This window comes from Rhinoderma darwinii, chromosome 12 (genome assembly GCF_050947455.1).
Source record: "Rhinoderma darwinii isolate aRhiDar2 chromosome 12, aRhiDar2.hap1, whole genome shotgun sequence".
NCBI classification, from domain to species: Eukaryota; Metazoa; Chordata; class Amphibia; order Anura; family Rhinodermatidae; genus Rhinoderma; species Rhinoderma darwinii.
In genome coordinates this window covers 31,745,759-31,760,015 of record NC_134698.1, presented here as the reverse complement: position 1 = coordinate 31,760,015, position 14,257 = coordinate 31,745,759, and the positions used below count along the sequence as shown (strand labels likewise).

Genomic DNA, 14,257 nt, shown 5'->3' with positions numbered 1-14,257 from the left:
CCCTTGAGAAAGCTACAAGCGAAACGCGCGTCGGGGCGCACTTCCACACTCTGGGTCACACGATTCTCCTCAATATGGGTAAGTGCATTCACTGGATTCATAGGGACACTTGTTATTTCCCCAGGAACACTAGTTTCCTTAGGCAAATGGTCTAATGGTCCGGTCTGCTGTACTTTTTGTATTTACATCTTATTATTTATATAACTTCTATAGATATACCCTGTGTAGGAGTAATTCCGATTATCAATGTAACATGTATACTCTTATGTGACTTAATATTCCGTTTTATATTGGTATTGTGACTTAGTCAAGGACTCATTTTTAGATTCTCTGTTTTTTTTGTTCTATGTATTTATTATCAATAAAGATGTTTAATTTCTTCAGATGTGGATATATATGGACTCTTTTTCTCTGGTTTATTATATTTCGTCCTCTGCAGCTGCTAGTTCGCGCAGGAGGACGGATATATCCTTCCTGTGATGGCGCGGGTACTGCCACTGTACCCACACGATCAGCGGCAGGAGCACGGCTGTTATACACAGCCTGGCTCCTGCTGCAACTGCCGGAATCGAAGTGCGCTCCGATTCCGGCAGTTTAACCCATTAAATGCCGCTGTCAATAGTGACAGCGACATCTAATGTGTTTGACAGAGGGAGGGAGCTCCCTCTGTCACCCCATCGGCGCCCCTGCAAAGAAATCACGGGTCGCCGTTGGGTTTCCATGGCAGCCGGGGGCCTAACAAAGACCCCCAGGTCTGTCTTCATCAAATGCCTGTTAGGCCATGCCGGAGGCATGGCCTAATAGATTGCCTGTCAGTTTTACACTGACAGGCAATAATGCTTTGGTATACTAAGTATACCAAAACATTATATATGCGATCAGCAGATTGCATAATGAAGTCCAGTGGTGGGACTAAAAAAAATAAATGTAAATCCGTTAAATAAAGTTTGTGAAAAAAAAATAAAAAATTACAGTCAAAATCAAATAGAACTACTTTTTTTGCCCAAAAAGTGGTTTTATTTAGTAAAAGTGTCAAAACAAATAACACATGCACATATATGGTATTCTCGCGATCGTAACAACTTGAACAATAAAATGAACACATTAATTAAACCACCGGATAAACGGCGTCCAAAAAAAACGCAAAAAACAGCAAAATTCTCTCTTTTCTCCCATTTCCCCCATAAAAAATTAAATAAAAGTTAATCTATAAGTCCTATGCACCCCAAAATAGTACTAATGAAAACTACACATTGGACCGCAAAAATCAAGCCCGCATACGGCCACATTGACGGAAAAATAAAAAATTTACGGCTCTTGAAATGCGGCGATGCAAAAACAAGTAATTTTTTTCTAAAAGGCTTTTTATTGTGCAAACGTAGGAAAACATATAAAACCTTTACAGATTTGGTATCCCCGTAATCGTGCCGACCCATAGAATAAAGTTAACATGTTATTTATGCTGCATAGTAAACTGCGTAAATTTATAACGTGAAAATTAATGCTGGAATAGCTGCTTATTTTTAATTCTCTCCTAAAATAAAGTTAATAAAAGTTAACCCCTTCCCTCTCCTGGACGTACTATTAGGTCATGGCAGCTGTATCGTTCGCGCTCCATGACCTAATAGTACGTCTCGGGAGTAACGGCCGTTTCGGACGTTCTCCCGACACATACAGGAGCTGTGACAGTTGCTGTCTCGTACAGCAGCTATCACAGCTGCTACAGCGGGGACCGATCGCTGTGTCCCCGCTGATTAAGCCCTTAAAAGCCGCGTTCTTTAGAGATCGCGGGTTTTTAGGGGTTAAGCTGCCATCGCCGGCCTGCTACACGATAGCGGCCGGCGATGGTGACTATGGCAACGGGACACCAAACAATGGCGTCCGGCTATGCCATCGACGGAAGCCTAGTGGGTCCTGACAAAGTCAGGACCCACTATGCTTGCTGTCAGTGAGTAGCTGACAGTTCTAATACACTGCACTACGCATGTAGTGCAGTGTATTAGAATTGCGATCAGGGCCTCCTGTCCTCAAGTCCCCTAGTGGGACAAAGTAATAAAGTAAAAAAAAAAGTAAAAACAAGATGTGTAAAAATAAGTAAATAAAAGTTTTAAAAGTATTAAAAGTAAAGATCCCCCTTTTTACCTTATCAGTCATTTATTATTAATAAAAATATATAAACGAACAAATAAACTATACATAATTGGTATCGCCGCGTTCGTAACGGCCTGAACTACAAGATTATTTCGTTATTTATCCCGCACGGTGAACGCCGTAAAAGAAAATAATAATAAACCGTACCACAATCACAATTCTTTGGTCACTTCACCTCCCAAAAAATGGAATAAAAAGAGATCAAAAAGTCGCATGTACCTAAAAATGGTGGTGATCGAAACTACAGTTCGTTACGCAAAAAATAAGTCCTCGCACGGCTTTATTGATTGAAAAATAAAAAAGTTCTGGCGCTTAGAATAAGGTAACACAAAAAGTGAATGATTTTTTACAAAACTTATTTTATTGTGCAAACGCCATAAGACATAAAAAAAAACTATAAACATCTGGTATCGCCGTAATCGTATCGCCCCACAGAATAAAGTGAGTATGTCATTTATAGCACACGGTGAACGCTGTAAAAAAATAGAATAAAAGAACAATAGTAGAATAGTAGACCACGCCACCTAAAAATAGAATAAAAACTGATCAAAAAGCCGCATGCACCCCAAGAAAACTACAATGGATTCCTCAAGGGGTCTAGTTTCCAAATTGGGGTCACTTTTGGCGGGTTTCCAATGTTTTGGCACCACAAGACCTCTTCAAACCGGACATGGTGCCTAATAATAAAGAGGCCTCAAAATCAACTAGGTGCTCCTTTGCTTCGGAGGCCGGTGCTTCAGTCCATTACCGTACTAGGGCCACATGTGGGATATTTCTCAAAACTGAAGAATCTGGGCAATACGTAATAAGTTGCGTTTCTCTGATAAATCCTTTTGTGTTATAAAAAAAATGGTATAAAGAGGATTTTTTTTAATTTCATCTCTACTTTGCTCTAAATTTCTGTGAAACACCTAAAGGGTTCATAAACTTTCTAAATGCTGTTGTGAATACTTTGAGGGGTCTAGTTTCTAAAATGGGGTGTTTGATAGGGGTTTCTAATATATGGGCCCCTCAAAGCAACTTCAGAACTGAACTGTAATCTAAAAAAATAAATAAATTAGGCAATACTTCGCTTCTTACATTATACTGATAATGAGCCGTGCCCACCCCGAGATGACCCCAGTTTTGACCGTTTGTCTAAACGGAGACCCCTATTAGACCGTTTCAGTGCCCGGTTTTCCCAAGCATACACCCCCAAGAAGTGTATTTCTATTGATGAGTCCTTGGTACATTTTAAAGGGAGGGTTCAATTCCACAAGTACCTGCCGGGTAAGAGGGCAAGGTATGGCGTGAAGACGTATAAGCTGTGCGAGAGTGCATCAGGGTATGCCTACAGATTTAGGATATATGAAGCAAAGGCCACCCCCAAACCAGACTGCATCCTGGACTACAATAGGTACATGGGAGAGATGGACTTGTCAGATCAAGTCCTGAAGCCCTACAGCGCCATGCGGTGTGGTATAAGAATCTGGCCGTGCACATCATACAGATGGCATTGTACAATGCGTACGTGCTACATCGATGTGCAGGCCAGAGGGGAACTTTCCTGTAATTTCAAGGGGTGATTATCAAGAACCTAAACTTTAGGGACCAAGAAGGGGGGGCACCCAGTACTTCTGGAAGCGAGGCCACACGCATCGTACCAGGGCGGCAACACTTTCCAGGAGAAGTTCCCCAAACTGGCAAGAAGGGAAAAAGTCAAAAGAGGTGCAAAGTCTGCTATAAGAGGGCGATGAGGGATGACACAATATATCAATGTGACACGTGTCCCAAATAACCAGAGCTCTGTATGAAAGAGTGTTTTAAAATTTATCATACATCCCTTGGTTTATAATTTACCCCAATTTTACTTACCCTGATGCACTCCGCACAGCTTATCCCCCCTCGTCTTTTCCCTCTGGGCCCTGCTGTGTGCCCAGGCAGCTGATAACAGCCACATGTAGGGTATTGCCATACCCGGGAAAACCACATTACAGTTTATGGGGTGTAGGTCTCCGGTCAAAATGCTCACTACACCTCTAGATGAATGCCTTAAGGGTGTAGTTTTTAAAACAGGGTCACTTCTTGCGGGTTTCAACTGTACTGGTACCTCAGGGGCTTCTGCATACATGACTTCACACTAGAAAATCCCCAGTAGGCCAAATGGTGTTCCTTTCCTTCTGAGCTCTCACATGGGCCCAAACGGCAGTTTATCACCACAAATGGGGTATTTCTGCACTCAGGAAAAATTGGGCAACAAAATGGAGTATTTTATTTCTTGTGAAAATAAGAATTTTTGAGCTAAAACGACATATTATTGGAATTTTTTTTTTTTTTTTAATTCCCAGCCCAATTCAAATAAGTTCTGTGAAGAAACTATGGGGTCTAAATGGTTACATTACCCATAAATGAATTCCTTGAGGGGTGTAGTTTCCAAAATGGGGTCATCTGTGGGTTTCCATTGCTTTGATACCTCTGGGGCTCTGCAAATGCGACACGGCACCCGAAAACCAAACCAGCAAAATCTGCACTCCAAAGAACACACAGCGCTCTTTCCCTTCTGAGGCCTCCCATGGGCCCAAACGACAGATTATCGCCACAAATGGGGTATTGCTGCACTCTGGAGAAATTGGGCAACAAAATGGTGTATTTTGTTCCCTGTGAAAATAAGAAATTTTGATAAAAAATGACATTTTATTGGAAAAAATTAAATTTTTTTCATTTCACAGCCCAATTCAAATAGGTGCTGTGAAAAAACTGTGCGGTCAAAATGGTAACAACAACCATAAATTAATTTCTTGAGGGGTGTAGTTTCCAAAATTGGGTCACTATTGGGGGATTCCTACTGTTTTGGCACCTCAACACCTTTTCAAACCTGGCATGCTGCCTAAAATATATTCTAATAAAAAAGAGGCCTCAAAATGCACTAGGTGCTTCTTTCCTTCTGGGGCTTGTAGTTTAGTCCACGAGCGCACTAGAGCCACATGTGGGACATTTCTAAAAACTGCAGAATCTGGACAATACATATTTAGTAGTGTTTCTCTGGTAAAACCTTCTGTGTTACAGAAAAAAAATTTAATAAAATTTTAATTCAGCAAGAAAAATGAAATTTCTTAAATTTCACTTCCACTTTGCTTTAATTCCTGTGAAATGCCTGAAGGGTTAAAAAACGTTCTAAATGCTGTTTTGAATACTTTGAGGTGTCTAGTTTTTAAAATGGGGTGTTTTATCAGGGTTTCTAATACATAGACCCCTCAAAGCCACTTCAGAACTCAAGAGGTACCTTAAAAAAAAGGCTTTTGAAATTTTCTTAAAAATATGAGAAATTTCTGTTTATGTTCTAAGCCTTGTAACGTCCAAGAAAAATAAAAGAATGTTCAAAAAACGATGCCAATCTAAAGTAGACATATGGGAAATGTGAACTAGTAACTATTTTGGGTGGTATAGCCGTCTGTTTTACAAGCAGATGCATTTAAATACTGAAAAATGCTGTTTTTTCAAAATTTTCTCTAAATTTTGCAATTTTTCACCAATAAACACTGAATATATCGACCAAATTTTACCACGAACATGAAGCCCAATGTGTCACGAGAAAACAATCTCAGAATCGCTTGGATAGGTTTAAGCATTCCGACGTTATTACCACATAAAGTGAAATATGTCAGATTTGAAAAATGGGCTCTGAGCCTTAAGGCCAAAACTAGGCTGCGTCCTTAAGGGGTTAATCAATATATTATAAGCATCTAAAAATGGTACAATTACAAAATACAACTTGTCCTGCAAAACAAGAATAAAAAAAAGTTACGACACTTGGAATGTGACCGTGAAAAAACAAAAAACAATCCTTGGTCATTAACGTGCAAAATGGCCTGGTCATTAACCCCTTCCCACGATTGGGCGTGACTGTACGTCCAAATTCCAAGTGCTTTCCCGCACACGGGCGTACAGTCACGCCCTGAAGATAAAGCGAGCACAGGAGCTGTGCGCGCTTTATCTTCAGCGGCTGTCAGCTGTTATACACAGCTGACATGCCGCTGCGATGGCTGTTACCACCGATCGCAGCCATTTAACCCCTTCAATGCGGCTGTCAATGACGTCCGCCGCATTGAAGTGGTTTACAGAGGGAGGGAGCTCCCTCTGTACCCCCCGCGCCGCCCCGCGATGGATCGTGGCTGGCGATGGTTGCTATGGCAACCAGGAAGCCGTTGCTAGGCTTCCTTGTTGCCCAGGTACGGAAGCCTATTAGGTCCTGCCAGAGGCAGGACCTAATACGCTAACTGTCAGTTGAAGAATGACAGTTACAATACACTGCACTACATAAGTAGTGTATCATAGCAGGGATCAGAAGACCAGATCTTCAAGTCCCCAGGTCAGTGTAAAAGTAAAAAATGTGAAAGAAAGATTAATAAATAATAAAAACAACACTTGCCCTGTTTCCCTGATCAACTCTTTTATCATTAGAAAAAAAATGAAAACATGAAAAAAAACTATACATAATAGGTATCGCCGCGTTCGGAACGGCCTGATCTATAAAAAATGTCACATTATTTTTACTGTACGGTGAACACAGTAAATTTTTTTAATAAAAAACAATGACAATATTTTATTTTTTGGTCATCTTGTCTCAAATTTTTTTAATAAGTGATCAAAAAGTTGCAAGTAATGCAAAATGGTACCAATAGAAACTACAGTTCGTCACGCATAAAACAGGCCGTCCCGCAGCGATATCTAAAAAATAAAAAAGTTATGGCTGTCAGAAAATGGCGACACTAAAACATGATTTTTTTTTAGAAAAGAGTATTTTTATTGTGGGAACGTAGTAAAACGTAAAAAAACGATATATATTTGGTGTCGCTGTAATCGTATCGACCCGCAGAATAAAGTTAACATGTTGTTTATACTGCACGGTGAATACAGTAAAAAAAAAAACGTGCTAGAATGGCTGTTTTTTTGGGTCTCCTCATCTCCCAAAAAATGGAATACATAGTGATAAAAATCGCATGTACCCCAAAATGGAACCAATAAAAATTACAGCTCGTTCCACAAAAAACGCGCCCTCACACAGCTCCGTCAACGGAAAAATAACACGTTATGACTCTCAAAACGCAATGATGCAAAATGACGGCCCAGACTCATTTTTTAGGTCCAGAAGAATTTCACTAAATACCCCACATCGTCATTTGCTGGACCCCACAGGTGGACCCCGTAGACGCAGCGGAGATGAGGAAACTTTAGGGCCTTGTGCGGCTTATAGGGCTAGTGAAGAAGTCAAAGATTAGGCAATACTGGAGCGCAGCTATTTTGTATAATACCCAATAATCCCGGCCTGTGCATAAAGGATTGGTTCAAAGCGTACCACACCAATCCATGGATTATTCATTCTCCCCATTATTACATCATCCTGTTATGACCTGATGTACTCCACACATATTACATATACCCTGATGTACTCCTCACAGCTTACATATACCCTGATGTACTCCACACATATTACATATACCCTGATGTACTCCTCACAGTTTACATATACCCTGATGTACTCCGCCCAGCTTACATATACCCTGATGTACTCCGCCCAGTTTACATATGCCCCCACATTATAAGATAAAATACCACTAAAACACCAAGAAAAATCTGCGCTTCAAAAGCCAAATGGTGGTCCAACTATGCCTGGCAGTGTGCCCAAACGGCAATTTATGACCACATATGGGGTATTACTGTATTCTGGAGAACCCGCTTAACAATTTATGGGATGTGTGTCTACGGTGGTACAAGCTGGGCACAACACATTGGGCACTGAAATGGCATATCTGTGGAAAACAGCAATTTTCAATCTGCAACATTTGTTGTTTACTCATTTTTGCAAAACACTTGTGCGGTCAAAATGCTCACTACACCCCTAGATAAATTCTTTGCGGGATCTAGTTTCCAAAACGGGGTAATTTATCTGGGGGTTCCATTGTACTGGTACTATAGCTCAATGCAGCATGGTGTCAAAAAACGAATCTTATAAAATCTCCGCTCCAAATACTAAATGGCGCTCCTTCCCTTTAGAGCCTTGCTGTGTGTCCAAATAGCAGTTTATGACCACGTGTGGGGTATTTCCCTACTCTGAAGAAGTTGCTTTACAAATGTCACAGTGCTTTTTCTCCTTTATTTGTTGAGAAAATGAAAAATTTTGAACTAATGCTGCGTCTTAATGGAAAATAATGTAACTGCCCCAATTCTAATGAAATCTATGAAACACCTGTGGGGTCAAAATGCTCACTACACCCCTAAATTAATTCCTCAATGGGTGTAGTTTCCCAAATGGAGTCACTTTTGGGGGGTTTCCACTGTACTGGTACCTTAGGAGCCTTACAAATGCGACATTGTTCAGAGAAATGAATCCAGCAAAATCAGGGCTCCAAAAGCTAAATGGCGTGCCTTCCCTTCTGAGTCCTGCTGCTTGTCCAAAAAACAGTTTAGGACCACATGTTTGGTATTTCCGTACTCTGGAGAAGTTGCTTTACAAATGTTGGGGTGCTTTTCCTCATTTATTTGTTGAAAAAAATGAAAAATTTTGAGGTAAAGCTACATCTTATTTGAAAATAATGTAATTTTTCATTTTCACTGCCCAATTCTAATGAAATCTATGAAACACCTGTGGGGTCAAAATGCTCACTACACCCCTAGATTAATTCCTCAAGCGGTGTAGTTTCCAAAATGGGTTCTTTTTTGGGGTGTTTTCATTATTTCTGCACCACAAGACCTCTTCTAACCTGACATGGTGCCTGAAATATAATTTAAGAAAAGTAAGGCCCAAAAATCCTCTAGGTGCTCCTTTGCTTCTGGGGCTTTTGTTTCAGTCCAGTAGCGCACTAGGGCCACGTGGGATATTTCTAAAAACTTTAGAATCAGGGCAATAAATATTCAGTTGTGTTTCTCTGGTAAAAACCTTCAGTATTACAGGAAAAATTGATTAAAATTTACATTTCTGCAAAATTCCTGTGAAACGCATAAAGGGTTAAGAAACTTTCTAAATGCTGTTTTGAATACTTTAAGGGGTGCAGTTTTTAAAATGGCGTGATTTGTGGGGGTTCCTAATATATAAGGCCCTCACAGCCACTTCAGAACTGAACTGGTCCCTAAAAAAATAGGCTTTTGAAATTTTCTTGAAAATTTGAGAAATTGCTGCTAAACGTATAAGTCTTGTAACGTCCTAGAAAAATAAAAGGATGTTCAAAAAATGATGCCAATCTCAAGTAGACATATGGGAAATGTTAGCTAGTAACTATTTTGTGTGGTATAACTATCTGTCTTACAAGCAGATACATTTGAATTTAGAAAATGCTAATTTTTTTAAAATGTTCTCTAAATTTTGGTGTTTTTCACACAAAAATATTGAATATATCGACCAAATTTTTTCACTAACTTAAAGTACAATATGTCACGAGAAAACAATCTCAGAATCGCTTGGATAGGTAAAAGCATTCCCAAGTTATTACCACATATAGTAACACATGTCAGATTTAAAAAATGAGGCTGTTTCATTTGGTCAAAAAGTGGCTGGGTCCTGAAGGGGTTAAGGGGTTAAAGGGGTTATCCGACTTCGGGAAAAAACAAACAAGCAACAGCAGCAAATGATATAAAAAAAACAAAAAAAAACCTATACACCTCTCTGATCCTCTGCAGACGACCCCACCGGTGTGTGTTCACAACTGGCCATCATGATACCGCTGCAGCTGATCAGTGGCCTCAGCAGTCACACGCCGTACTATTTGCATTACTTCTCCGCAATGGAATCCTGTTTATTTTTATGTTGTTTTTATTTATTCTTGAGGCTTTACAATATGTTTGTTAAAAAATAAGTTATGAGTCTGATGTATTTATAAGGGTAGTACTCCCTCCATGAATACAGTGGACTTACAACTAGGATTCCGTTACATATAATTTTTGATAAGGTGCTATTAGTCAAATGGCGCAAAATTTTTTTGTGCGGTTTGGAATAATATGCTGCACTTTGAATATGATGTCCTTATTCAGATGACTGATCCACTGTAACCTTTAATTTTCAAACTATGTTACAGATTCCCTTGTCCAAGTTTTTCATGACAAGCCGAGGAAGAATTCAAGATGGTCAGTACCCACTGTGGCCAGATAAGGTGTGTAAATGGTATTTATTAAAAGGCTCAGTATTTTGCTATTTTATTGTATGTGTTTTTAGCTATGGCAAGGCTTGTGGCAGCAGGAGGCAAACCTGGGTGGATGCCAGGGTCCCGAGGGCTTTGGGGACCTGTGGCAATCTGGGTAACCATGCTCAAGACCATGGATTGAGTATACAGGCAGCCCACAGTGACCCTACTTCTCATGGGCCCACATGCAGCTGGGACCTACCCTCTTGAGTTGGCATTAATTTAATGCACACTGCATGTAAATCTGTGCTTCATCTTGGCAGATTTTTGTAAATGTCTTTTAATAGAATGTTTTTTTTTTCTTTTTCAAGATTACCACTCTTGGATTTACACTTGCTGACAGAGCAGACGGACCATTTCATCTTGAAATTGATTTTATTGGGTTATGTAAAGATGAAGCACACACAGAAGAGTTTGCATATGAATTATACAAAACAACACCTATATAAGTATTTAGTGTGGCGTTTAATTACAGACCAATAAATGTATTCTCTATTCCATTTCAAACAAAAGTCTTTATTGTGAAGACGTTTTTCAAAATGTGAAAGTTACATGTGAATCTTACATTCTAAGGCCTTATTCACACGACCGTATTTCACGTCCATGTGGTGTCCGTTAAAAAAACGCACAACACACGGGCCCATGCAATTTAATGGGGCTGTTCAGACCTGCGTGATTTTTCACGCAGCATGTCCTATTTTGTTCCATTTTTGCAGTGTGTCTCGCTCATTGAAATCTATGGATGCGTGAAAAAAATGGACATCATGCGGATGACATCCGTGTGGTGTCCAGTTTTCACGCGTCAGTTGCTAAAGAAACGGCAAAAATAAAGATATATAAAAAAAAAAGTAGGTGGAACCAGAAAGTGTTTGTTCAGCACGATGGACCACAGGAGATCCCAGAAAAGAAAACTGCAGCCATGTCAAGAATTCTCGAGGTGGAGAAGTTTATTACTATGGTCCAGGAGAGGCCTTAACTTTGGGATTCCAGAGGGGAATCCTATCATGACCGTGTTAAAAAAGATGGTGCCTGGGATGAGATAGTCAAAGGCTTATTATCATAATTGTGGAAGAAAAGTTCCATCGGTGAGAGTACAAAACTTGGTTACGTTTCAACATACCTACACATAAAAAAAGTAAAGTTTTTTTTACAGTTGTTTATATGATTGATTTAAATGTGACGTACAGTCTTGTCTGTCACTGTTGTGGAAACTATTGCTAAATGTTTGCCCCTGGCCTGTAAGTTACATACCAGTAATAATTGTGTCCCCCTGGCCTGTACGTTACATACTAGTGATAAATGTGTCCCATAGGTCTGTACGTTACATACTGGTGATGAATGTGTCCCCTAGGCCTGTAAGTTACAAACATGATGATAAATGTGTCCCCTAGGCCTGTACGTTACATACTAGTAATAAATGTGTCCCCTAGGCCTGTACGTTACATACCAGTGATAAATGTTTCCCCTAGGCCTGTACGTTACATACTAGTGATAAATGTATCCCCCTGGGCTGTACGTTACATACTAGTGATAAATGTGTCCCCTAGCCCTGTAAGTTACATACTAGTGATAATGTGTCCCCTAGGCCTGTACGTTACATACTAGTGATAAATGTGTCCCCCTGGCCTGTACGTTACATACTAGTAATAAATGTGTCCCCTAGGCCTGTACCTTACATACTAGTGATAAATGTGTCCCCTAGGCCTGTACATTACATACTAGTAATAATTGTGTCCCCCTGGGCTGTACGTTACATACTAGTGAAAAATCTGTCCCCTAGGCCTGTACGTTACATACTAGTAATAAATGTGTCCACCTGGGCTGTACGTTACATACTAGTAATAAATGTGTCCCCCCTGGGCTGTGCGTTACATACTAGTGATAAATGTGTCCCCCTGGGCTGTACGTTACATACTAGTAATAAATGTGTTGCCCTAGGCCTATACGTTACATACTAGTAATAAATGTGTCCCCTAGGCCTATACGTTACATACTATTAATAAATGTGTCCCCTAGGCCTGTACGTTACATACTAGTAATAAATGTGTTGCCCTAGGCCTATACGTTACATACTAGTAATAAATGTGTCCACCTGGGCTGTACGTTACATACTAGTAATAAATGTGTCCCCTAGGCCTGTACGTTACATACTAGTGATAAATGTGTCCCCGAGGCCTGTACGTTACATACCAGTGATAAATGTGTCCCCTAGGCCTGTACGTTACATACTAGTAATAATTGTGTCCCCCTGGGCTGTATGTTACATACTAGTGATAAATGTGACCCCCTAGGCCTATACATTACATACTAGTAATAATTGTGTCCCCCTGGGCTGTACGTTACATACTAGTGATAAATGTGTTGTCCTAGGCCTATACGTTAACATACTAGTTACATACTAGTGATAAATGTGTTCCGTAGGCCTATACGTTACATACTGGTGATGAATGTGTCCCCTAGGCCTGTACATTACATACTAGTGATGTGTCCCCTAGGCCTATAAGTTACATACTAGTGATAAATGCATCCCCTAGGCCTGTACGTTACATACTAGTGATAAATGTGTCCCCTAGGCCTGTACGTTACATACTAGTGTCAGGGATCATTACTATGTATATTGTTTGAAAAATATTATCTTCACAGATATGTATATACATTTCAGTTCTTTGTGTAATATACTGATCTATAATAAGTTCTTTGTTCATGTTGGACACACCTATGGAAGACACCGCCCCCTGGAATGCAAGAAGAGTGAGTCTGAGAAACTGGTGGGGGCTTGGGCACTCCCACATCTCTGGGGAGGAGGCATGTGTCTCTTTCTGTGTTTCTTTGTTCTGAATAAAAAGTTTTCAGTCTTCCTCCTGACTGAGAGAGGGAAGCTGTACCAAACATCTGTGTGGTGTACTTCTCTCCAGGCATGCCTTCAGCTTTCAATTTACAGAGGTGGTTTTTCGGTGTGAAATACGGACCTGACACTAGTGATAAATGTGTCCCCCTGGGCTGTACGTTACATACTAGTGATAAATGTGTCCCCCTGGGCTGTACGTTACATACTAGTAATAAATGTGTCCCCTAGGCCTGTAAGTTACATACTAGTAATAAATGTTGCCCTAGGCCTATACGTTATATACTAGTAATAAATGTGTTGCCCTAGCCTATACGTTACATACTAGTGATTAATGTATCCACCTAGGCCTGTACGATACATACTAGTGATAAATGTGTCCCCTAGGCCTGTACGTTACATACTAGTGATAAATGTGTCCCCTAGGCCTATACGTTACATACTAGTAATAAATGTGTCTCCTTAGGCCTATATGTTACATACTAGTGATAAATGTGTCCCCTAGGCCTGTACATTACATACTAGTGATAAATGTGTCCCATAGGCCTGTACGTTACATACTGGTGATGAATGTGTCCCCTAGGCCTGTAAGTTACAAACATGGTGATAAATGTGTCCCCTAGCCCTGTAAGTTACATACTAGTGATTAATGTGTGCCCCTGGGCTGTACGTTACATACTAGTAATAATTGTGTTCCCTAGGCCTGTATGTTACATACCAGTGATAAATGTGTCCCATAGGCCTGTAGGTTAAATACTAGGGATAAATGTGTCCCCTAGGCCTGTACGTTACATACTAGTGATAAATGTGTCCCCTAGGCCTGTACTTACATACTAGTGATAATTGTGTCCCCCCTGGGTTGTACGTTACATACTAGTAATAAATGTGACCCCTAGGCCTATACGTTACATACTAGTATTAATTGCGTCCCCCTGGCCTGTACGTTACATACTCGAGATAAATGTGTCCCCTAGGCCTGTACGTTACATACTAGTAATAAATGTATTGCCCTAGGCCTATACGTTACATACTAGTAATAAATGTGTTGCCTTAGGCCTACACGTTACATACTAGTGATAAATGTGTCCCCTAGGCCTGTACATTACAT

At 40.2% G+C, this 14,257-nt stretch overlaps 1 protein-coding gene across 1 annotated transcript in view; it reads left to right on the top strand.

The window, feature by feature from the left end:
• NDUFAF1 (NADH:ubiquinone oxidoreductase complex assembly factor 1) overlaps positions 1-10,816 on the top strand; it is a 54,058-nt gene extending 43,242 nt beyond the window's left edge. Inside the window, exons 4-5 of the mRNA XM_075843281.1 lie at positions 10,200-10,274; positions 10,616-10,816. Coding sequence (XP_075699396.1) covers positions 10,200-10,274; positions 10,616-10,753 — 213 coding nt within the window. The 3' untranslated portion in view covers positions 10,754-10,816. The remainder of the gene's footprint in view (positions 1-10,199; positions 10,275-10,615) is intronic.
• The last annotated feature ends 3,441 nt before the right edge of the window (positions 10,817-14,257 follow it).